Raw genomic sequence first — 26,975 nt, forward strand, 5'->3', positions numbered from 1 at the left:
ATGGATTGATAAACTTACATTACTTTGAACATATTACAACATTTTTAATTATATCATTTAAATTTCTTCTCCTTTTCTTCTTTTGAAGTTATTCCAATACAACAGATTTGCTCATCTGTCTTTTGAATTCCTGTCATGAATATTTCAATATCTTAAATTTCACAGATGTCATATTTCAAACATAACTACTGTTTTCATAGAGTTATTCTAAGCATTTTCATTCTGTCACGTAGGTTTGTACCTACCTGAAAATTGCAGTATTTCTTTTACTATAAGGGTCTGATGGTTTTAAATTATCTGAGTTTTTACTCAAATAAAATTATCTTTAACCCCCACTTTTGGGGGGACACACCCAGTGGTGCTCCAAGTTACTCCTGGCTCTGCCCTCTGAAATTGTTCCTGGCAGGCTCAGGGATCCATATAGGATGCCTGCAATCGAACCCAGGTCCTTCCTGAGTCAGCTGCGTGCAAGACAAATGCCCTACCTAAACCCTCACTTTTAAGGGTATTTGTGCTGGGTATAGAAGTCTATATAGTAGATAAGGGAGAGAGTATGGAAGTTACTGTGCATACCTTACATGTGCCATGCCCCATCCCTGGCATCAAATGGCTTCGTAAGTATCACCAGTTGTAGTCATGGAAGCCCTCAAGCATCACCAGGTGTAGTCCTGGAGACCTCCAAACACTACTTGGTAGCCTTGGTTGTCCCCAGTGTTGTAGGATACAAGCATTCCTAGGACCAAACACTAAACCACTAGAATCACTGGCTTGATTGAACAAGTAGTGTTAGAAATGGCTCCTAAACCTCTAAACAATATGTGAGAGGCCCCTTCCCCTCCAAAATTTTTTTAAAAAAAAATAAATAAATGAAGGACCAGAGAGATATATGGAAGTAGGGTGTTTGCCTTGCATGCAGAAGGATGGTGGTTTGAATCCCAGCATCCCATACGGTCCCCCGAGCCTGCCAAGAGTGATTTCTGAGCACAGAGCCAGGAGTAATCCCTGAGCACCACTGGTGTGACCCATACCCTCCCCCCCAAAATAAAAGACAACAAAGATTTAAAAAGCAAGCAAAAACAACTTTTTCTATTTCAATAGAGGCTTTGAAGACTACTATCCCTTCCTGCATGTCAGATCTGTCCATGCTTCATGTGGGGGTTGGGAGGTGGGGGTGTCTCCTGACCAGGGAAACTAGCATTCAGTAGTTGAGACTGGGAAGCAAGCATATGAGGTCTCAATATTCACCATTATAGACTTGCATAAAAAGTTTTCAATATTGTACTCCTAACTTCTACTGTGACTATGATTCATCCTTCAGGTCGGACACAAAAAAATTTTTTTTTTGGTTTTGGGGTCACACCTGGCAGTGCTCAGGTGTTACTCCTGGCTCTACGCTCAGAAATCACCCCTGGCAGGCACAGGGGACCATATGGGATGCCGGGATTCGAATATATATTCACATATTGTTTAGGATTTGAACTACCGTCCTTCTACATACAAGGCAAATGCCTTACCTCCATGCTATCTCTCCGGCCCCAAGATTTTTTATCTTTAATTCATTTTATTTTGGGTGTTTTGTGTAAAACCTCGCTGTGTTCAGGGATGTGTTCCTGACTCTAAACTCAGGGATTACCCAGGGAACTGCATATAGTGCTGGGAATTAAGCAGGGTTAGACAAGTGCAAGACAAGCACCTTAACCACTATATACTCTCTTTGTCTCCAAATTTAATATCTTTTCCAGAAATAAACTTGCATTATTTTTGTAGTTCAGTGCTGAGTTCAATGTTGAGAAGAGTGGAGCAGATTTAGGACAATTCTTAACATAGAAGGCGGGTCAACCCTACCCCCACCACCAAAGTGGCCATCACTCACCTCACAAACCCTATCTTGCCTCTATTTTCTTCTTCCAAATAATAAATTCATTCACCTCTCCTTTTGTCCCTTTTACATTAAGTTCAATTTTAAATCATTTTATGTCACTGTAGTTAGTTTAGGGAAAGAGCAAAGCAAATGAATGTGCTAAACCTGTCATCTGGAACAAAAATTGTTTTTATAAAATATAACAAATGTTAGTGCTATAGTTGTCATTTTACAAATTATTTAAACTATATTCCATAATCCAACTGTGAATAACAGTGTAACTGAAACTCCAAAACAGAGCCAAAATTTCCTGATAAAGTAACAGGTTATTTTTGGTTTATTGTTATTTTGTTTTTCTTTTGGGGAGATACCTGATGGTTCTCAGGAGCTACTCTTGTTTACTTCTGTGCTCAGAGGTTGTTCAGAATAGTGCTTGTGAAACCAAGTTATTTTTAAGTTTTGTTATAATCAAGATCTATTATTTTTATCTCTATCATATAGGTCTAAGTCATGACTAAATAAGAACACTGCTTTAGACAAAATCCCAGTAAGACACTTCTATGGTTCCTTCAATGCTTTTTTATTTTTTTTTGGGGGGGGGGTGGGGTTTGGGTCACACCCGGCAGTGTTCAGGGATTATTTCTGGCTATACAGGGTTATTCCTGGCTTTATACTCAGAAATTGCTCCTGGCAGGCTTGGGGGACCATATGAGATGCCGGGATTCGAACCACCATCCTTCTGTGTCTAAGGCAAATGCCTTACCGCTGTGCCATCTCTCCAGTCCTCCTTCAACGCTTTTTGAGATATTAATTTTTATCATATTTCACTCAGAATCTTTCAACACACAGAAATTGCCTTTCTTCACACTAATCTCATGCCTTCTCTCAATGTTCTAATGCTCAGTCTGTCTAAAGAAACCAAGAACAGTTTATCGAGTGAAACAAGAATATATATAAATTGGGCCCAGAGAGATAGCACAGTGGCGTTTGCCTTGCAAGCAGCCGATCCAGGACCAAAGGTGGTTGGTTTGAATCCTGGTGTCCCATGTGGTCCCCCGTGCCTACCAGGAGCCATTTCTGAGCAGACAGCCAGGAGTAATCCCTGAGCACTGCTGGGTGTGGCCCAAGAACCAAAAAATAAAAAGAATATATATAAATCAATATAACTTAATCAGATTAAAATGGAAAAGTAATGCATTTTCATAAAGCAAAGGTGATGGTGCCTTTGTTTTGCCCAGTAGAACATTTTTTTAACCAAAAAGCTACAAAGGGATCTCTGATTTAAAAAATTTTTTCCTCAAACTGTACTATAACTTATAACATATATTCACTATTACTGCCATTATTTTAAAATATCAGCATCTACATATGTATAAAAATCTACCATGGATTTCAATATAGGCACATTTTTAAAGAAAATTCTAATGGAATATAGTCTAGATAGATAATAAGAACTCATATATTTATGACAATGGCTCCAAAAGAGAGAGAAGATTGTTGTGAGCCAGTGTTTCTATAATGTGTCAAAATCAAAATAATAATAAGACATTAATAAAAGCAAAGACATGTTTGTTGAAAGTGGATACTCCTAGAAGCTAGAGGAACCCATTTAGTTGCTCTGTAGAGTTATAAGAGTTATAAAAGATCTTACAAATGAACTGACAAGGAAATCATCCTTTTAGTGTTTACACAAGTCAAACCTGAGACTACAGAGCTGAAATGTTGACTTCTGTTTTTAAAAATGTATGATTTTTAACTAATTAATTTCACATACAACGATGCAAGAAAATAAATATATAATACTATCAGCTCCAACTTTTTAAAAAAGCACATCTCCATACATAAACCACTTATCTTCTATATGAATGGACTGGTTTAAAGTCACTTGCCATTTCTGCGTGAAGCCTTCTGCATTGTCACTGGTGGGCAAGACTGAGTAGAGACCGAGTCTGAAGAAGCAACAGAGGCCGTGTGATGAGCCTTTACCTTGTCAGCCCAACTGACACCAGTGGGAGCCAGTCGGGGAGCAGCCACTGTGCCAGGTGAACCCCTATAAAGAAGAAGAATGCACTCAAATACCCATTTAGAATAACAGCTTTAACAATAATAAAAAGAAAAATTATGATGATGATGTATGTTAATTTGTGGATACACTGATGCAGGACTATTAAAACAGACCTTTTTTTTGTATATTTTTGTTTGTATTTGTTTGGGGGTCACACCAGCTGGTATTCAAACCATTCCTGGCTCTTAGAGACCACTCCTGGCAGGTTCAGGGTTCACCTATGTGGTAATAGAATCAACCTGCATCAGTTGCTTGCAAGGCAAATGAGCACCTTACCTATAGCACCTCTCTATAGCCCCTGTATATTTTTCTTACATTAACTACAAATATTATATCTGATTCATGATGAGGCATTAACTTTTTTTAAATGAAGGAATAAATTGAGGAATCTTTTGGGCAAGTGATGACAAAGAAAATTTGGCGGTAAAGGAAGTATGCAGTGAAACCAGGCCCACAAAGAGGTGTAAAGCTATACTCTTGAAATTCTGTAATACTTTAATAATATCTCAACTTAAAGGAGAATAAAATTATGGAACATATTTGGGGTTTCCAACCCAACATCTGTGGATCTCATTATTTACATACCTTTTTTTCTACACACAACATGTTCACATCTTAATAATTTTACCTAATTTATCCCTAAGCAAAATGAATGCTTATTTAAATAACAGAAACTTATGCAATTCATACTTGCATGTATTTTACAAATGAGATATCATCCTAAGCATTTTATATATAAACTCACATACTAGTCAAACCATTAATGTGAAATAAATCAGAGGGAGAGGACTAGATATAGAATGATACAAATATAGATATAGAACACAAACATAAAATGATTACACTTATTTGTGGGATATAAAGAAGCCAAAACTTCTGCTTTTGTGTAGTAATACCCAAAGACAATAGAGACAAGGGTCAGGAGGACCAGTCTAAGGTATGAAGCTTGCCACAAATAGTGGGAAATGCAATTAGGGAAGAGAAGGGACCACTATGACAAAGATAGTTATAAATGATCATTCTGGACAAGAACTTCGTGCTGAAAGGAGGTAAAATGATATGCATAATACCACTTCAGTAACAATATTATAAGCCACAATATCTAAAAAAGAGAGAGAGAAAAATGTCTGCCACAGAGGCAGGCAGAGGAAGGTTGGGGGGAGAGAGCAGGAAGGAGACTGGTGGCGAGAAATGTGCACTAGTGAAGGATGTTAGACGATGCAAAACAGAAACTCAATTATGAGCAACTCTGTAACTGTGTATCTCACTATAATTCAATTAAATAATGTAATTATTTTAAACAAGAAAGAAAATGCTCTACTGCTGACCACATCCCAGCTCCTGAAGAGAGAGTCTTGGAAGCAGCAAAATAAAAGCAAAGCATTTCATTAAAAAAATAATAATAAGAGTAAGAGCTAATTTCTCATCACAAATGATAGACAAAACATGAAAGGGCATATTCAAACAAAAGAAAGACTTGGGGGAGGACGGGTAGGAATGGAACCTGGGGATGGAGCTCCTGACTGCTTAGGAGCGACCCCTAGTAGTTCTTGGGGATTTATGTGGTCAGGGGATAGAGATATCTGAGTTGGCTACATGTAAGATAATGCTTTAACCCCCTGTACTCATTCTCCAGCCCAGAAAACTTTCAGTCAATATTCTGTGCACCTCAAACTTACTCTTCAAAAGCTTAAGAATACACTAAATACTCTCAGCAAAAAAAAATGATGGAAAATATGACAGGAAGACCTAATACCCAAACACAAACAAACACATGCACACACACCCACACACATTACTCAAAGAATTTCCTTTTAATAGAAGGAAATAAAAAGATAGTGGCTTAACTTAAGTCAATATCATATAAAGAGCATCAGAAAATCAATTAAGTAAATATTAAAGATAACATAAATATACTTTTTCTTTATAACTTTTCTTCTATTTGCTTTAATGAACAACTACCTAAAACAATTATAAGATCAGGTTATGGGGTCATAATGTATTGGAATGTAATACAAGATAATAACATATTTCATGATATAGATGTATTTAGATCTCTGTTGTGACTCACTCAGTATACAGTATGTTTGAAGGTTTTAATCTCAGGCCTCTACTAATATTTGAATGTCTTAAATTTCCTAAAAGTTAAATTGTGAATATTTTCAAATTTTTGTTCAAACAATTTCAAATGTTCATACAAATATATACATGGATTTTTCAGTTTTGTAATACTGTAAGATGCTTATCCACAGAAAATAATTTAATACACTAGAAATCTTAATGAGTTTTTGGAGTTCATCTCACCCAAAATTTAAGCTTCTTCGAGCATTTGATGTGACACTTATTCTGTCTGTTGATGGACTTGGAATCATGTGACGTCCAGGAGACATCTTCTTTACTTCCCATGCCAGTGACGTTGGTCTGCCAAAGAAAGCACATCGCAGAGTAAATTCACAGAGAAAGAGAGGAGATGAGTGGGACTAAATTTTTTCATTGAGTTCTTAGCCATGAAAAACATTCGGTCACTATTTTTTCCAAGAGCAGTTTTAAATGAAGCTTAGCATATTCACAGCAAGAAATCCCAGATGAAATATGGAGCAAGATTTTTCACCCACCAGAGCATAGCTACATAATTCCACTTAACCTAGAAAGGACCATGAGATAGATTAATAATGTTTAAAATCCTCTATACCTCTAAACAGCTTAACCAAAAACTAAGGAAGAAAGGAGGGGAGGGAGGGAGGGAGGGAGGGAGGGAGGGAGGGAGGGAGGGAGGGAGGGAGGGAAGAAGTAGGGAGGGAGGAAGGGAGGCAGGGAGAGAGAGAGAGAGAGAGGGAAGGAAGGAAGGACGGAAGGAAGGAAGGAAGGACGGAAGGAAGGAAGGAAGGAGGGAGGGAGGGAGGGAGGGAGGGAGGGAGGGGGGGGAGGGAGGGAGGAGGAAGGAAGGAAGGAAGGAAGGAGGAAGGAAGGAAGGAAGGAAGGAAGGAAGGAAGGAAGAAGGAAGGAAGGAAGGAAGGAAGGAAGGAAGGAAGAAGGAAGGAAGGAAGGAGGAAGGAAAGAAAAAAAGAAAGAAAGAAGAGAGAGAAGAAGGAAGGAAGGAGGAAGGAAGGAAGGAAGGAAGGAAGAAGAAGAGAAAGAAAGAAAGAAAGAAAGAAAGAAAGAAAGAAGAAAGAAAGAAAGAAAGAAAGAAAGAAGAAAGAGAAGAAGAAAGAAGAAAGAGAAGAAAGAAAGAAAGAAAAGAAAGAAAGAAAGAGAAGAAAGAGAGAGAGAGAAAGAAAGAAAGAGAAGAAGAGAAAGAAAGAAAGAAAGAAAGAAAGAAAGAAAGAAAGAAGAAGAAGAAAGAAAGAAAGAAAGAAAGAAAGAAAGAAAGAAAGAAAGAAAGAAAGAAAGAGAAAGAAAGAAAGAAAGAAGAAAGAGAAAGAAAGAAGAAAGAAAGAAAAGAAAGAAAGAAAGAAAGAAAGAAAGAAAGAAAGAAAGAAAGAAAGAAAAAAAAGAAAGAAAGAAAGAAAGAAAGAAAAGAAAGAAAGAAAGAAAGAAAGAAGAAAAAGAAAAGAAAAGAAAGAAAAAGAAAGAAAAGAAACCCACACATTAAAAAGTCAATAGTACTGATTCAAGCTTTTTTGTATCTGAGAACTAATTATATGCAAAACTGACATCAAGACAGAAAGAAAATGATGTGTTGAATGAAAGAACACATGAAGATATATAAAATCTACTTCTATCACTTAAGTATTTTTTAAGTGATTTATGCTTCTCAACTAAGAACTGCTGTTAAAGAGCTGGAGAAATAACAAAGCAGGTAGAGTGCTTGCCTTACACATTGACACACTGGTCCATCCCTGCCAGGAGTGATACATGACCACCCCTGGGTATGCTCCCCACCCAATCCTCAAAAACGAGCTGCTGAACATAGCTTAATTTAAAATAAAAACAAAAACAACATTGAGGATCCAAAAAAGGGTTCTGCCTTTTGTTTGGAACAGCATTCTGCATCAGCTCCAGAGAAGAGTTTACTCTGTCTAGTCTAGTGGAAGCTGATAAGCAGTAACTAAGCAGATTAACTTCCTCTGCTACTCTTCATCACCCAAGACAATGTCAAGATTCTTTTACCATAATCTGGGGGGAAATACTACTCCATCACTGGCCCCACACTAATGACTTGACAGAATCTCTTCTAAAATGTTTTAGTCAAGCAACAATTCTATATGATCTTTATCACCTCAAACCTCTATAAAGTCCCAGAATCTGCTTAACAACTTCACACTCTATTCAATCTAACAACTGGGATTTTTTTTTCTCATAAAAAAGTAATATTTGGGGCCAGAGAGATAGCAAGGAGGTAAGGCGTTCGCCTTCCATGCAGAAGGTCAGTGGTTCAAATCCCCGGCATTCCATATGGTCCCGAGTCTGCCAGGAGCCATTTCTGAGCATAGAGCCAGGAATAACCCCTGAGCGCTGCCGGGTGTGACCCAAAAATTCCCCCCAAAAAAGTAATATTTATGGCTAATAAACAAGAAATCTGATAAAATATTATTCAAATAAAACCTAAAGCTTTGTTTGTTTTATGGACCACACCTAGCTCAGGGCTTCCTACGAGCAGTGTTCAATGGACTATATGGTGCCAAGGGTCTAATGGGATTTCCCTGTTAGATCTGAGCTCTCCGAGATCTCTCGATGGCCCAGAAGTCTAAAGCTCCAATATACTGCCAAATCTTCTTTCAGAAAGGTTGAAATACATTATAATGCCACTGGACAAGGAATACCTATTTCTGTTCAACTATGCCAACATTTGGCATCTTGTTTTAAAATTTGTATTGGCAAATATTATTTTCTTCTTTTTAATTTTATATGTCCATTATCACTAGTGCTGAAAATAAACCTCTCTATCAGCCATGTTCAGTTCTTCTAATAATATAGGGGGTAAGGTACTTATCTTACACACAGCCAAACCATGGTTCAATCCCCAATATCATCAATGGTCCCCAAGCACTACCAAGAGTGATTCCTAAGCCAGAGTCTGGAGTAAGCTCTGAGCACCATTGGATGTAGCCTGAATTCCCAACACAGGACCACCGAAAAAGACAGGTTTTAAAGCAAGGCATTTCAACAGAAGCCACCTGATCTTGTCATTTCCTTCAACCTGCTTCCTTCTGCTTACCTTGACATAGGAAACAGCAAAGCCAATTCAATCAGCAGGAAGATTAGGAGTTTGGTCCAGCCCAGCGAAGGAACATAACCCTCTCCCACAAATCTAACTATGGCCACAGGTAAAGATAAAATTTCTTGGTTTCAAGAAAGACAACTAGGTCCAACTTACCAAATAGCTATGAGTACAGCGTCCATTAAAAAAAATAAGTATTAAATAAACTTACCGCAAATATTTACCTTACAAATAAAAAAATATGACAATAACGCATATGGTTTCCCTGGACTTGTTTTTCTGAGGATCAAGCCTGCCTGAATTTGTCTCTTAGGACACCTGCCTCTCTGTGGGGCTGGTGCATTAAGAAATATCATTTTGACCCACTCCACAAAGATGAATCTCCCCTGGTGCTCCCCTCTACTGAGAGTGACCTAAAGCCATGTCCTGGGGAAGGGACAGGCTAGCCCTCAACAAATGAAAAGGTTTCACCATTAACCTGGCTCAGCTCATGAGAGGTCAGGTTTCAGTTAGAAGCTACTGAATTAAAACACTGTTCTCTTACCTTTGTACATAACGGAAAGGACACTAAATGCAGCAGATTATCCACCTCTGGAATCATCCATGTCTGGAATAAATCCTTGCACTCGCTACTGTCACTATCAGTGTGTTCAGCTGTCCGTCTATAAACTTCACAGCTGTAGCTCCTTCACCTTCCTTCACTACAGCTAGAACAGTCTCTTCTCAAAGAGAAATCTGATGTCAGTTTCTTACCTAAAAATCATGTCTCGTTCAAAATAATAAAATCAGAAGTTTTCTTTGTGCCTACAAAGTCCTACATAACCTGGTCCTAGTCTAACTCTAATGCCTGGCTATTACTGCCCTAGCATGCTTCACCTCCACCTCATTGTGCTCTAAAATCCTTGAAGCCACCATGATCTTGTGGTGCTACTAGGATCATTGCCTCCTGTCTGGGCCAACTCCTTTCTCCACTTTGATCAAGCTAATGCCTATCTGAAATTTTAGTCACAAATTAAATATCGCCTCCTTGGGTAAGCACTGGACTTAGCACACACCAGTTTAGTGATACATTTTTTGTTTGTTTGGTTTTTCTTTGCTTTGGGGCTACACCCAATAATGCTCAGGGGTGAGCTCTGCACTCAGAAATTACTCCAGATGTACATGGAGGCCCATACGAGATGTCAGGGACCGGACCCCGGCCAGCTACACACAAGGTAAGTGCTTTATTATTCCTGCTGTATTAACACTTTGACCCGTGGTATATTTTTTTATACTACCAAAATACACTGGGTTTCTTTCTGCTTTTCAGTGGAAAGTTAAGTTTGGGGGAACTTTCAAGAAATGTTCAAGGCCAGGATTATTGCCAGTAATATCTGGCCTGGCTTTGCAGTCTCATCAGCTCAGTGTCCTGGCCCACTGGTGCTCAGAGGGCCATGTAGTGGTGGGGCCAAATTCACGTGCCTGGCATGTGCTCTACCCCTCTGTGTCTTCTTCCTGGCCCCACATTTCTAGTTTGATGAGAATATCATTCTTTCCTGTAGACAGTCTCTAATCTTGGCAAGGATAGGGAATGTGGCCATTCACTTCACCACAATAGTTTTGAGAGCCTTGTGTATAGTACTCAAGATGTGGGCTGGATCAAAATGTAAGTGTGTGAAGTTGCTTTGATTTTTCATTATTCAAATCAAAGTATATAGATTTTCCTCACTGTCTACCCCACTGAGCAGGAATAATACAACTTCCCCAACTTTCCATTCCCTTTACACAGACTTGTACTTCTAAAATTGACCCATTTTCTTCCTTTATCGACCAGGCAAACCACCTATTCAAACACACCCTTTACACATTCCCACCTCCCCAAAACCCTTCCTGATCATTTGCCCCAGAGACACAGCCTGTCTTTCTGAGCATGTGTCACAGTAGACAATGATAACAGGGTTCTGTTTCATCCCGACTACAAACTCATGAGCAGTAAAAATGTCCTGGTTTCAAATGTTGTCTGAGTAGATGTCCAACGTTATTTGCACCCAACAAATTATTTGTTGCTGAACTAAATCAGAGGCACAGCTCCCACATTTAAGAATTTAAATAAAACGAAGGTCAGCTGCTTTTTAAACCGTTGGCTATTCTAAATATAATTCTAAATATACAAAACAGAGTTCATTACCTGCTTTGAGCATCTGTCTTCTCTAACTTTTCCTGAAGCTGAATCCAGTCAATCAATGCTTTGAAATCTCTAACATAGTTATCCAGCATCATTAGCACCTCCTAAATTAAATTAAAAAACAAACATTAAATTACATGGAGTCTAAAAAGTATTTAAAAATTTTAGTCACCATGATTTACAATAATATTAATAACAGTACTGCACTCATACAACATATAAATCTCCATCAGAGTGCCTGCTTCTATCACTGCAATCTAAAGTTTTTAAAAGCTTTAAAGTGAAGACCATGAGAACTAGTAAGTTTTATAGTATTCCTCCCTCCTCATTAAAAAAAGCAACAGTGGGCTGGAAAGACAGCATAGGAGGTAGGACATTTGCCTTGCATGTGGCCAATCTGGGTGCAATCCTCGGCACCCCATGTGGTTCTCCAAGCACCACCAAGGATGACTCCTGAGTGCAGAGCCAGGGGTACCCCTGATCATCACCAGGTATGGCCCAAAAACTAAAACTAAAATAAAATAAAGGCACAACATTTAATTATATATTTTTTTATTTTTAGGCTTTGTTCATTCTCACCACTTGGCAATGAAAGAATAATCCTGAGGGGTCCAGCTATCCTGGGTTGATCCTAAAGCTGCATGTAGCAGCAGAATACTGTCAGGAATGATCCCTAAGCATAGAGCCAAAAGTAAGACCTGAGCACAGCCAGCCCGAAACAATAAATAAGAATGAGAGACTACAGGAGATAGTATTAATATTTCTTTTCAAGAACTCCATAAAATGCCCGCTTCTAATTTTTCCTGGGAAGTTCGATAGGAAATTGATCAAAACTACAAAACACAAATGTACAGAAAATTAGAAAGCCAAGATCCAAGCAAACATCATCTAGAGCATAACCATGACAATACCAATCCCTCTAAATTCACTGGGAATTTCCCCAATCACTACCCTACACTACTAAAAGATAATCTCTGTTTGATTTTGCCTGATCAGATATTATATAAATGAACTGAGGGTGAGTATTATTTGTGGCTCCTTCTGGGCTTTTTTACTAGGTTCAATCATATTGCATAGTGTACCTGTAACTCACTGCTGTCCAAGGTCACTGCTCAAACAGCATGCTGCTGCACGATTATTTACTTATCCCATTTACTGTTTATCAACTATATTTATGTGTTTAATTTCTCTTTTATCAAATAATTGCCAGATCTATACTTGTCTCATACTTATACTGTTCAATCTCCCAATTTCAATCTGTCAGAAAAGCCTGGTACTCTTCATTTGTTTTTTTCTTTTCTTCTCTCTTTTTCGTTTCTGGGCCATATCTGGCAGTGCCCAGGGATTACTCCTAGCTCTGCACTCAGAAAAAGCTCCTGGCAGGCTCAGGAGACCATATGGGATGCCGAAAATCAAACCAGGGTCGGTCCTGGGTAGGCTGTGAGCTTGCGCGCGTGCGCACACACACACACACACACACACACACACACACACACACACACGATGCCAAAAATCAAACCGGGCAAAAGCCCTGTCACTATACTATGGCCCTTCTTTTCTATGGCCCTTCTTTTCTTACACACACACACACACACACACACACACACACACACACACACACACACACACACCCATATGGGATGCCAAAAATCAAACTGGGGTCGGGCAAAAGCCCTGTCACTATACTATAACCCTTCTTTTCTTACACACACACACACACACACACCCATATGGGATGCTGAAAATCAAACCGGGGTCGGTCCTGGGTACGTACGTACGTGTACACACACACACACACACACACACACACACTAGAGTTAAGGATGAAACCTACATCTTCACACATACAAGGGTTTTGGGTTTTATCCCTGTGCCCCAACTCCCAAGATTTTGTTTTAAACCTGAGCCTTTCTAGATGATTGATGTGTGGGGTTTCACTGTGGTATTAATACCCATTTCACCACCTGCCAGTAGTTTTCTGACCTTTTTTATTAGCTTACTTGTTCAGACTCTTTTTGCAAAGCACCTATTCAAGAATATTCTCCATTTTTCTGGAGGGATAATTGGCATTTCTTTCTGATATGTTGGCATTGTTGTCTATATTTTTTAAATCATGGGCCTTTGTTGGCTACACAGGTTACATACATACACTTGACATTTAATACTCTGAAATGAAAGCTTTTGATGACCATAAATTACTACTTCTGTGGAAATCTAACTTGGACTCTTTTATCTAAAGACTGGTACAGCTGTGTCATGTCAAAGTCATCTTTCCCTACCACTGGTTTAGGATGATGTTCTCCAATATCATCTTTTACGTCATCATTTTTTCAATTGGAACTATACAGTTACCTGTAGAACTCCAGAATGCTCCAAGGTGGCCACAAATGACAATCACATAATGGGGGTCATAATATGAGAGTAGGAGGCTAACCAGCAGGACAGGGGCCCATGTAAAGGAAACAAAGTCAGAAAAAGGCCACAAACAGCATCAGTTGAGAAACACTGTTTTAGAGCACTGGTCTGTTTGGGAAGTTTCTCTGATCTTTTTGGTAACAAAAGCAAACTAGCTTATGTTGCTATAGCTCTAAAATAAATCTCAAAGTCCAGTAGAGTAAATCCTCCATCTGCTGCCAGAGAGCATGCTGGAGGTGTTCACAGGGATAGAGGAAGACCCAATTGAGTTCTGGTATAGCCTAAATGCCCTACAACCCAATACATAGTGAGCATCAGGCCACCTGCTAAACCTAGTCTTCCGGGAAGGGAATTAACCCCTGCTATCCTCAGAGGAGCAAAGTTAACTCAGATGGATTCAAATTGAACTGCCTTTAGTCCATTAAAGGAAAAGTTGCTATCACCTAAATGCCAGGTTCTCATCTTCCTTACAAGAAAAAAACAAAACAAACAAACAAAAAACAAGGACCAGGGAGTGAGGACATCTTTTTTTTTTTTATTTTGGGTCACACCTGGTGACACTCAGGGGTTACTCCTGAGCTATGCACTCTATCGCTCCTGGCTTGGGGGACCATGAGATGGCAGGGGATCGAGCCGCGGTCCATCCTAGATCAGACTCATGCAAGGCAAACGCCTTACTGCTGCGCCACTGCTCCGGCCCCAAGGACATCATTTTTAATAAAACAATGGAGCCAGAGCTTTGCACTCAGTATTGCTTTGCACTCAACTGGTGTAGGTTCAATCCCAAGTATCCCATAAGGTCTCCTGAGCCTGCCAGGAATGATTGATTCCTGCCAGAACTGAGAGCCAGGAGTAAGCCCCAGGATTAAGCATTGCTGGATATGAACAAAAACAAAAAACAAAAACAAAATCACTTTAAAATGGGTGCAGGTACAGAATAAGCTGACTTGGGGGAATGTTAAAAACAGCCTGAGTATGAGAACCACATGTCAGTGATGTGCTGCATGTACCAATCACATGATACTACAACCAGGATGCTCTGAGTTAAAATGTATTTGGAGCTTAACAAAGGAAAAGTGAAATTAGGGCCAGGGTTCTGTTCTACACATGCTCCAGTAACTGGCTAGAGCTGATTTTCAGAGCCTTCTTATCAGGGAACTGAAATCACAAGGTTGTCAGTCTCCAAGTGCTTCTTTTATCTCAGGATTTTTCTTTAATGATGAGATATGAAACAACTCTTTAAGTTATAGGATTCTCCTTTTCGGTTTTTAAAGCAGCTTTCCACATCACCTCCCCTACCTCTCAACTATTATCTCTGACCTCTTCATTGTTGAAGCTAATTCCTGCCTTTGCTTTTCCATACAAATTTCAAAACTAAATCAATTCTCCAGGATAAATAAAAGAAATTTCACTGCAACTGCACTGATTTTTACAGCCAACTAGAAGAAAACTAACATAAATTATCTTGCTCTGTGAACAGATAGGTATCTATGTATACTTATCTTTTACTCAGTATTTTCAATAGTGTATCATAATTTTATATGTAAAGGTATTATACATCTTTTATTAGATTTAACTTTAAGAACCTGTTTAACGGGCCCGGGGAGATAGCACAGCGGCGTTTGCCTTGCAAGCAGCCAATCCAGGACCAAAGGTGGTTGGTTCGAATCCCAGTGTCCCATAGGGTCCCCCGTGCCTGCCAGTAGCTATTTCTGAGCAGACAGCCAGGAGTAACCTCTGAACAATGCTGGGTGTGGCCCAAAAACAAAAACAAACAAACAAAAAAAAAGAACCTGTTTAACATTTATTTTTCTGTTACTGTTGACTTTGTAATTTGAACTCATATCCAGCAATTTTAATTCACTAAATAATTATGTAGAGACATTATCAGCATTGAATCAAAATGTTTCAAGGTTAATCCACCTGGCAGTATTTATCAGTCTTTTATTCCTATTTAATGATTAAATAATTATTTTAATAAACACTTGTATTTATTCATTAGTAGATGGATATCCTGATTATTTCCATTCTATTATGGATAATGCTGCTATTAACATTGTGTACTATGTTTTCTGTGAACAGACGTTTCTAATACTCTTGGTAAAAAGTATGTCTGTGCTTTTTGATTTGCCATTTCCCTGATGACTAAATGAGAAGCATACTTTCCTATGCTAATTATACATATGTATCTCTTGTGAAGAACTGCCTATTCAAATCCTTTGTCCACTTCTTTATTGTTTATTTGTTTGACTGAAGGCCAAACCAAGAGGCTCTCCTGGTTCTGTGCTCAGAAATCACTCCTGGCAGTGATAACTTGGTCACATGGTACACTGGGGATCAAACCCAGGTCTGTTGTGTACAAGAAAAACAATCTACCTCACTGTTACTATTTCCTCCAGTCCCTCAAATCCTTTGCTCATTTTAATATATGTTATTCTTTCTTTTTGAAATCTAAGACTGACCAAAAATATGGTTTAAATTTTTTTCTCTCACAGAGGTTATTTTTAATTTTGATGACTTTCACTTTACCCTGGTATTCACTGAACACATGTGTTTTCACTATTATAGCTAAGAAACTGTTGCCTTCTTCAAATATCATAAAGATTTACTATGCCTCTCAACATTTTATGTGTTTAACTCATACATAGATCTATCTGATCCATTTCAATTCATTTTTGTATCAGGAGTGAGACTATTCTCCCCCCTATTAAAAAGTCTGTCTAAGCACCTTTTTTAAAAACCATGTTCCACAGATATGTGAATTCATTTTCAGGGTCCCAATTCTATCCCCTCCATGTCCTCCTGCTCTGGAACAACCACACTATTCTTTTGTGTAGTAGCTTGGTAATAAGGTTTTACTTACTTACTCATTTATTTTGAGTTTTAGGAGGGAGATTGGGGGGCCACACCCGGTGACGCTCAGGGGCTACTCCTGGCTATATGTTCAGAAATTGTCCCTGGCTTGTGGGACCATATGGGATGCTGGGGGATCAAACCGCAGTCTGTCCTAGGCTAGTGCGTGCAAGGCTTTACACCCTGCGCCACGGGTCTGGCCCCTACTCATTTATTTTGATAAATCAAGGTTATTCTACTGAAACATAACTTAGAGAGAAGGTATTTAAGAATGAACATGGGCTTGAAGAGCAAGCATTTGCCATAAGTTCTGAATTCAGTGGGTCCTCAGACTTTTTTTTAAGCTTGTTCTGGCAATTCTCTGCCCCGTGTGTGTGTGTGTGTGGAGTTTTTGTTTTGTTTTTTAGATTGAGTATCACCTTGAACACTTCTACAAAACTGGAACTTAAGAATTCTGATAAAGGATCCAAAAGTGACTGTACAAAAATGTCCTGATCTAATCCTGTGCACTACAAGACCTGCTACAGGTATAGTCCTGGAAGGTCCAAACAATAATGTGGCCATGGTGATCAAGTAACCCACATCACTGCAGAATATAAGCAATACCACATCTTCAGGCCTTAGTATGAACCCTGAATTCCTTAAGAATGGCTCAGAGTGGATGCAAATCAAAACAACAATGAGGTATCATCTCACTCCATAGAGACTAGCACACATGGAAAAGAACAAGAACAACCAAAACAACTATGAGGTACCATCTCACACCACAGAGATTGGTGCACATCACAAAGAACGAGAACAAGTAGTGCTGGCAGGGATGTGGGAGAGGAAAGGAACTCTTTCCACCTTTATGGAAAGCAATATGGAAATTCCTCAAAAACTGGAAATTGAGCTCCCATACCATCTAGCTATACCACTCCTAGAGATATACCCTAAGAACACAAAAATACAACATAAAAATCCCTTCCTTACACCTATATTCATTGCAGCACTATTTACAATTGCCAGATTCTGGAAACAACAACTATTCAACAGACGAATGGTTAAAGAAACGGTGGTACATATACACAATGGGGTATTATGCAGCCAACAGGAGAGATGAAGTCATAAAATTTTCCTATACATGGATGTACAGGGAATCTATTATGCTGAGTGAAACAAATCAGAGGGAGAGAGACAGACGCAGAATAGTTTCATTCATCTATGGGTTTTAAGAAAAATAAAAAGCATTTTTGCAATAATCTCAGAGACAAAAGAGAGGAGCGCTGGAAGGTCCAGCTCACAAAATTGAAGCTCGCCACAAAGAGCGATGAGTGCAGTTAGAGAAATAAATACATTGAAAACTAACATAACAAAGTGAATGAATGAGGGAAGTAGAAAGCCTGTCTAGAATACAGGTGGGAGTGGGGTGGGGAGGAGGGGGATTTGGGACATTGGTGATGAGAATGTTGCACTGGTGAAGGGGGAGGTATTCTTTACATGACTGAAATTCAACAATAATTATATTTGTAATTAAGGTATTTAAATAAAGATATTAATAAAAAATCTTAATTATGTTGGGAATAAAAAAGAACAACCAGTGTTTGGTGTAGAGAAAGGGACTCTCATTCAGTGCTGGTGGAAATGCCATTTAGTCTAACCTTTCTGGAAAACAATATGAATACTCCTCAAAAAAACTGAAAATTAAGCTCCCATATGATCCAGCAATACCACTCCTAGGGATATACCCTAGGAACACAAAAACACAATACAAAAATGCTGTCTGCCACACCTATATTCATTGCAGTGCTATTTACAATAGCCAGAATCTGGAAACAACCCAGATGCCTGACAATAGATGAGTGGCTAAAGAAACTGTTGTATATATACATAATTGAATACTATGCAGATGTCAGGAAAAATGAAGTCATGAAATTTTCCTAAACATAGATGGACATAGAAACTATTATACTGAGTGAAATAAGTCAGAGAAAGACAGACACAGACTAGTCTTACTCGTCTGTGGGATATAAGAAAAATAAAAGGCAATATGATAATAATACCCAGAGACAATCGAGATGAGGTCCAAGAGGATCAGATCATGATATGAAGCTTACCACAAAGAGTGGTGAGCATATTTAGAGAAATAACTTCACTAACAACTACCATGACAATGATAGTGAGAGAGAGAGAGAAATAGAATGCCTATCTTGAAGACAGGCAGTGGGTGGGAGAGGAGGTGGCAAGAAAGTTGCATATAGTGGGGGGATATTCTATGACTGAAACCCAACTACAAATATTTTATAACCACAGTGCTCAAATAAAGAAATTATTTTAATTTTTTTTATTTAAAAAATAAGAATGGCTCAGAGTGGACCCTGGGCCTCTTGAGCACCATTTGGAAGCAAAAATTTAAAGTAATTCTAACAGAGATTTAGCTTAATATACATTTTGCTCTGGAAAATACTATCATCTCTTAATAATAAATATTCCAGTAAATGACTTCATACAAAACAGAATACACGTTCTTCTCAAGCCCTCATGGAACCTTCTCCAGAATAGACCATGTCTTAGGATACAAATCAAGCCTATCTAAGACCACAAATGTAAGGATCATTAAAAGCACCCTATCAGATCACTATGCAACAGAGGTCAAAATTAATTGCAAGAAGCAGCAATGGAGAAAAACTAATACCTGGAGATTAAACAACACACTGCTCAAAAATAGCTGGATCAAAGAGCAAACCAAGAAAGAAATAAAAAGATTCCTTGAGACAAACGATAATGAAGAGACAACTTGTCAAAATTTGTGGGACACAGCAAAAGCAGTAATTAGAGGGAAACTCATAGCAATACAGGCCTATGTCAAGAAAGAGGAAAATGACAAAATCAACAGTTTAAAGGATCATCTCAAGGATTTGGAACAACAGCAGCAAAGAAATCCAACCCCAACCAAACGGCAAGAAATAGTAAAAACCAGAACAGAAATAAACAACATAGAAACTAAGAAAACAATACAAAAAAATCAATGAGTCCGAGAGTTGGTTTTTCGAAAAAATAAACAAGATAGAAAAACCACTGGCAAAACTCACCAAAAAAAAAAAAAAAAAAGAGGGAAAACATCCAAATCAGTAGAATCACAAATGAAAGGGGGAGAGATTACAACAGAACCCCAAGAAATACAACATACCATGAGATTGTATTATGAACAACTATACTCAGTTAGGCTAAGAACCTAGTAGAAATAGACAGATTCCTGGAAAATTACCATCTCCCGAGACTGGAAAAGGAAGACCTAGAAAGCCTAAACAGACCAATCACTTCAGAGGAAATTGATGATGTAATTAAGAAACTACCTAAGAACAAAAGTCCAGACCCAGATGGATTTACAGGTGAATTCTATCAAACATTCCGAGAAGACTTACTGCCACTTTTCCACAGGCTCTTCCAAACCATCAAAAAAAAAAACAGGAATTCTTCCCAACTCCTTTTATGAGACTAATATCACACTCATTCCCAAAGATGGCAAAGACACCACCAAGAAAGAAAACTAAGACCAATCTCTCTAATGAACATAGATGCAAAGATACTCAACAAAATCTTAGCAAACCGAATCCAGCACTTCATCAAAAAGATCATACACCATTTTTATCCCAGGAATGCAAGGTTGGTTCAACATACGCAAAATCAACATCATACATCACATCAACAACAAGAAAATCAAAAACCACATGATCGTATCAATCGATGCAGAGAAGGCGTTTAACAAAACCCAACACCCTTTCATGTTGAAGACACTTAGCAAAATAGGATTAGAAGGAACCTTCCTTAAGATAGTTACAGCAATCTATGAAAAGCCCAGAGCCAACATTATCCTTAATGGCAAAAAACTAGAAGCATTTCCACTAAGGTCAGGAACTAGGCAAGGCTGTCCACTCTCTTCACTCTTATTCAATATAATCTTAGAAGTCCTTGCAATAGCAATCAGACAAGAGAAGGGAATCAAAGGGATCCAAATTGGGAAAGAGGAACTCAAACTATCTCTTTTTGCAGACGATACGATGATATATATGAAAAACCCTAAAGAGTCCACTGTAAAACTCCTAGAAACAATTAACCATTACAGCAAAGTTAATACACAAAGTCAATACACAAAAGGCAGTAGCGTTTCTCTATATAAATAACAAAGCTGAGGAGAGAGAGATTAAAAATACAATTCCATTTAAAATAGTTTCAAAAAATATCAAGTACCTAGGAATCAACCTTACAAGGGAAGTGAAGGATTTATACCAGGGAAATTTCAAAAACACTTCAGAAAGAAAATGAAGAGGATCTAAGGAAATAAAAAAACACCCCATGCTCATGGGTAGGTAGAATCAACATAATCAAAATGATAATCCTACCCAAACTTCTATATAGATTTAATGCAATCCCCATCCAAATCCATGCTTCATTCTTTCAAGACTTAAACCGATAGAAAAATAAAATAAAATAAAATAAAATAAAATAAAATAAAATAAAATAAAGGGCCCGAAGAGATAGCACAGCGGTGTTTGCTTTGCAAGCAGCCGATCCAGGACCAAAGGTGGTTGGTTCGAATCCCAGTGTCCCATATGGTCCTCCGTGCCTGCCAGGAGCTATTTCTGAGCAGACAGCCAGGAGTAACCCCTGAGCAACACCGGGTGTGGTCCAAAAACCAAAAAAAAAAATAGAACAATCAATCATAAAATTCATCTGAAACCACAAAAGACCCAGGATAGCCAAACAGATACTGAAAAACAAGAAGTTGGGTGGCATTTCTTTACGTAATCTGAAGCTATACTATAAAGCCATGCAGTGGTCCTCAAACTATGGCCCGCAGGACACATATTGTATTTGTATCTGTTTTGTTTCTTCATTGCAAAATAAGATCTATGCAGTGTGCATAAGATTTCGTTCATAAGTTTTGTTTTTACTATAGTCAGACCCTCCAATTGTCTGAGGGACAGTGAACTAGCCCCTGTTTAAAAAGTTTGAGGACCCCTGAGCCATCGTGATCAAAACAACATGGTACTGGAACAAAAACAGAGCCTCAGACCAGTGGGTTAGAACAGAATTTCCAGACATAAACCCCCAGATATACAGTCAACTAATATTTTACAATAGAGCCAAGAACTTGAAATGGAACAAAGAAAGTCTCTTCAACAAATGGTGTTGGTACAACTGGAAAACCATCTGTAAGAAACTGAAAATTGACCCATACCTCACTCCTTATACAAAAGTCAACTCAAAATGGATTAAAGACCTTGAAATTAGATCAGAATCTATAAGGTTTATTGAGGAAAAATAGGCAGAAGAACACTCGAAGACCTATATTAAAAAGTCTTCGAGGATGGAACACCAATGGCAAGGATTTTAGCATCAAACATAAACAAATGGGATTACATCAAACTGAGAAGCTTCTGCAAGATGAAGAAAACCCAACTTAAGACAAGAAGACAGCTAACTGAATGGGAAAAAATTTTCGCACTGAATACATCAGATAAAGGGCTGATAATCAGAATATACAAAGCACTCAGAAAGCTGAGTCCCCCAAAACCAAATAAAGCCATAGAAAAATGGGGAGATGAAATGAATAGACACTTCTCCGAGGAAGACCAAAAGATGGCCAACAAACACATGAAAACATGCTCACCTTCCCTCATCATTAGGGAAATCCAAATCAAGACAACAATGAGGTACCACCTTACACCAGTGAGGATGGCTCACATCAAAAATAATGGGAACAATTTGTGTTGGCAGGGATGCGGTATGAAAGGCACTCTCATCCACTGCTGATGGGAATGCCCCCTAGTCCAACACCTATGGAGAACAGTCTGGAGAGTGCTCAAGGAACTCATAATTGAGCTTCCATTTGACCCAGCAATCGCTCTCCTAGGTATCTACCCACAAGTCGGAGGGACATTCATCCCAAAGTATGTGTGCACCCCACTATTTATCGCAGCACTCAGTATAATAGCCAAGTCTTGGAATCAACCTAGATGTCCAACAACAGATGAGTGGATCATTAAGATGTGGTATCTATACACAATGGAATACTACACGACAGTCAGAAATGATACAATCACAGACTTTGCAGCAACGTGGATGGACCTAGAACATATTATGTTAAATGAAGCAAGCCAGAAGACGAAAGATAAACACAGAATGATAGCACTATTCTGAAGTACCTAGAATATACACCAGATATACATCCAAAACAGGGTGTAACAAGATAGGAACCTCAAACACAGTAATAATCACCATATACTGGGGAGTATAGCCCAAAACAAAGGGGAGAAAAACAACACAAAGTCCGACTACACATTATATCATAAAGAAATGAGCAACAGAAACAGCAGCATAGAGAGAACAGATATGTAATTATCGTTTTACTACAAAGGCCCATAATAATTTACTAGGGATCATAGATTACAGGTAAAGATTATGATGGGAACTTATTGAGTCCAATGGAAACACTTCAAAACATTATATTTGAATGACTTAACCTTACCACATTTAAAATAACCTCTCAGTTTTTCTGTCCATAGGGGTTTCTGGATACAAAGTGTGAACATCCTATGGTGGTACCTCGGTGCTCAGTCACACGAGGCACCATACTCTGCTTGAAGCATGAAAATGGCCAGATAAAACTCTTTAACATACCCTTTATCTCTAGATTATGCCTTCTTTTAGGATCTGAAGCATAGGACCAGCCAGATCACTGAAGCAACAACCGAGACCTACAGATTTTTACCACAGGGCCCAAGCATCGAACCCTTTCAACCAAACCAACATGCCCTTGCTCTTATAGCCTCTCTTCTCATTACTTCGTATTTTTGTTGTTTTTGGTGTTTGATTGTTGGTTTGTTTTGTTTTGTCTTGTTTTCCTATTCTTCTTGTCTCCCTCTTCTTCCACCTTCTCCTCCTCACTATCATCAACTCAATCTATGTCAAATAAAAACCGCATGGTTACCTCCTCTATAGGAAAGGAATGCTGACATATAGGGTGTTGTGGACAAAACTGAAAAGGGTAAACACCTATATAGATAGACCTCACTAACATAATGGTCAGTACTAGAGACACGAAACCTATACATACCCAAAAGTTGATCTATTAGTTTCCTTTCCTTACAAGTACTCAGCACACCTCTTGCATTCCACACTTCTCTATATTAATATACACCTAAGCTAACTTCTATATGTTTATATGTGTGAAGGAGCACACAGAGACAGGAATTCTCCTTAAGAGACAAACCTAAACCACAAACAACTCATACCTATACCATATGTAACCCCTCCCCCTCTTCCAGAAATCTGACTATTCCTTCAGCCCTCAATCCCACCCCCGATATCCCCACCACACTCTAACTCTTCACCCTCAGCTCTTAATCCACTAGGCACCAAGAAAGACCTCCTACCACAACGAGCCAGTACCCAAGTGAAGAGACACCAACTCAAGCTCTCACCTCGCTCCCGACAAGAAAATATAACCAACACCCCAACAGACTCATGCAGTGTGGCCCTCCTAATCACCTCTCCCTAATGTGGACTGTGGCTTGATACCAGAACTAGCTCCAAAGGACCCCCACTGCAAGAACTCTACCCAAGACCTCCCTGACTGGACCCCACACCTCACAAGAAAATCTCAAAAGACAAAGGGGAACCCTATTCTTTTATCATAAGTATAGACCTATATAACACTACCTGTTTCTCCCCAAATGTAAAGTGATCTCCTGTATCACTTTCTCCCCTTTTTCTTTGTTTTTTTTTTCTTTTCTTTTTTATTCTTGTTAGTTTCTTTTGTTTATTTTGTCTTGCTTTAGTTTTTTATTTGATTTGATTTGTTTTTGCTTCTTTTGGGTCACTCCTGGCAGCGCTCGGAGGGTGCTCCTGCCTCTATGCTTGGAGAACGTCCCTGGTGGGCACAGGGAACCATATGGGATGCAGGGTTCTGAGCCACCGCCCTTCTACAGAAAGGACAGACGCCTGATCTCCATGCTATCTCTCCTGGCCCCACTTTATCCCTTTAATTACATCTTCTATTTAATCTTCTTTTTTTTTTTTTTTTTTTTTTTTTGGGCCACCTGGCGGTGGCGGTGCTCAGGAATTACTCCTGGCTGTCTGTTCAGAAATAGCTCCTGGCAGGCACAGGGAACCATATGGGACACCGGGATTCAAACCAACCACCTTAGGTCCTGGATCGGCTGCTTGCAAGGCAAACGCCGCTGTGCTATCTCTCTTTTTTTTAAAAAAGAAACATTTTTTCTTTAGATATGTGTGAGCATATATATTCTTAGTTTTTGTCGGGAGTCTGGTTTCTTTTCTCTCCACCCCCCAAATCCACCAGCAATATAATGTAGCACTACTTCCTCCTGCAAAGACATATTAAACAAAGGGGAAATTGTACATATAAAAACAGGCTCTTATCTACTAGGGATAAGAACTCATACTTGTTTACAACACAGGGACATCTCCCATCCTGAATGTATGTCATGTGGAAACAACTTAGGCTCCAGGGAACTAGACACTGACCATTCAGCCTTAACTCCTGGATCCCAGACATAGATAGGACAGAGTTCTCCACAAAAGCTCCAGGAACCAAATCCCCCCCAGGGCATTTACAATGCTGCTCTGACACCAACATGAGCCAGTCCTAAATTGATAACCTGACAAGGAGGAAATGGGAACAACTTGATCTAAGAGCAAGTTGTCCTTCCTCATCAGCTATCGATAAGACAAAATCAGAAAACAGGTCACCATTTGATCTGTGCAAAAGCCAACGTCACTATATACAGACTACTGGTTGTTGCAACCAAGACTGGAGAGTATGCGTCCAGGGACCAACAACAATAACAGCAGCAACAAAAAGCTCTAGCCTAGCTTTTGGTATACAATCTGTTCAACAAACAAGATCTCCAATTCCAGAAGTCTGACTGAGACAACCGCAACTGAACAGGTCTTCTGGAAACATAACGAAAGACTTTATCCCAGGCTCCAGTCTAGGAGCAACATAACGACCAAGAATACCAACTACAAAAGATGGATTAAAACGACACTGAAGAAGCATAACTGCTAGAACCACAAAGAAAGACTTCATAAACTCCATTCCCTGAGCTGCACAGCCACCAAGATCTCTAGACACAGAGGTCTGATTTTACCATCCAAGACAAAGCAGAAGTCTTCCACACACCATGAAAGCAGCAAGGGGAGAGTAAATGATCATGCAAGGAGTCTAGAGTTAACCCCATGACAGTATACTTAAGGATTTGGAGAAACCCTGTATCTCCTAGGTCAAGGGAATTCCCTCTACAATATCCCCAATAGTTACTGTGCTTATGCAGGGGGATAAAGAAAAGGAGGGGAAAAAAGCACAAAACTATCATTTTTCCACATGTTTATTTATCGATTGATCGGGTTTTTTTTTGACATCTTTATTTTGGTGTGGAGATAACGGTTGATGTCTCCAATATTATTTTATTTTATTTTGTCTTGTCTTTTTCTTTTTTGCACTCGAGCATGATTTGATTTCAGAACCGAGACTATTGTGTGGTGCCTGTCTTTATTGCTGTAGTGTTCACCAATTATTTAATTCGATATTTTTTTCTGTATTGTTGTGGTATTTCAATTACCTTTTTCACGTCCTCTCTCAAACTGAGGTTGGAAGCCTCTAGAGGGACTCTGCCCATTTTCAGCGTATTTGACTTTTGACTTCTTTTTTTTTCCTCTTATTTTGTACCCCAATCTATTGTTTTTCTTTCCTTCAAACAAAACCACATACCTCGATTTTTCAAGCTCTGCCTCTTAAATAGAGGGGGAAACAAGGGAGGGTTCCAGGACCAAACAAATATGTGATCATTAATAGTAAGCCAGACAAAGAGGGGTCCACCTACTCTAGCAGCCTGGGGGGCGATGGTGGGGTATATGGGTTGTAGAAAGGGAACTGAAATGGGGGGAGGACATAATTGATGATGGGTATTCCCCTGACTCAATTGTTAATATGTATCTAAAATACTACTGTGAAAGATATGTAAGCCATTATGAAAAAAATGTGTTTTTAATTAGAAACTTCCTTTGACTTACGTGTATTATTATATCAATTATATTATATGTTATGTTATGTCACTATATTATGTTATGTTAGTTTACCTCATTATGTTAATCAATTTTGTCTCTTGAATAAATTCTTACAATAAAAAATGACTTCATACAGCTTCTCCTCTAATTAGGTTTTTTATTTCCTTCATCCTGTAATTTTCAGTATGTGGGTCTTGTGTTTCTTCACTTAAGTTTATTTTTAAATGTTTACTTCTTTTTGTTGTCATTATAGTAAAACTTTGTGTTAATTCAAGTTCATTTTTGGAGTCTTCACTCATAATGTACAAAAGATAAAAAGTCACAGAAGAACAAATGACTTTATGCACTGATCTTAGATTCTACATACAATCTTGCTAAAACT

At 38.7% G+C, this 26,975-nt stretch overlaps 1 protein-coding gene across 1 annotated transcript in view; it reads right to left on the reverse strand.

Annotated features, from left to right (window-relative positions):
• The window catches only part of SCAPER (S-phase cyclin A associated protein in the ER), a 390,328-nt gene that overhangs the window by 334,988 nt on the left and 28,365 nt on the right, over positions 1 to 26,975 (reverse strand). Inside the window, 3 exon segments of the mRNA XM_049778585.1 lie at positions 3,751 to 3,911; positions 6,231 to 6,347; positions 11,255 to 11,355. Of these exon segments, the coding sequence (XP_049634542.1) occupies positions 3,751 to 3,911; positions 6,231 to 6,347; positions 11,255 to 11,355 (379 nt within the window).

The sequence above is a fragment of the Suncus etruscus genome, chromosome 1 (assembly GCF_024139225.1).
Source record: "Suncus etruscus isolate mSunEtr1 chromosome 1, mSunEtr1.pri.cur, whole genome shotgun sequence".
NCBI classification, from domain to species: domain Eukaryota; kingdom Metazoa; phylum Chordata; class Mammalia; order Eulipotyphla; family Soricidae; genus Suncus; species Suncus etruscus.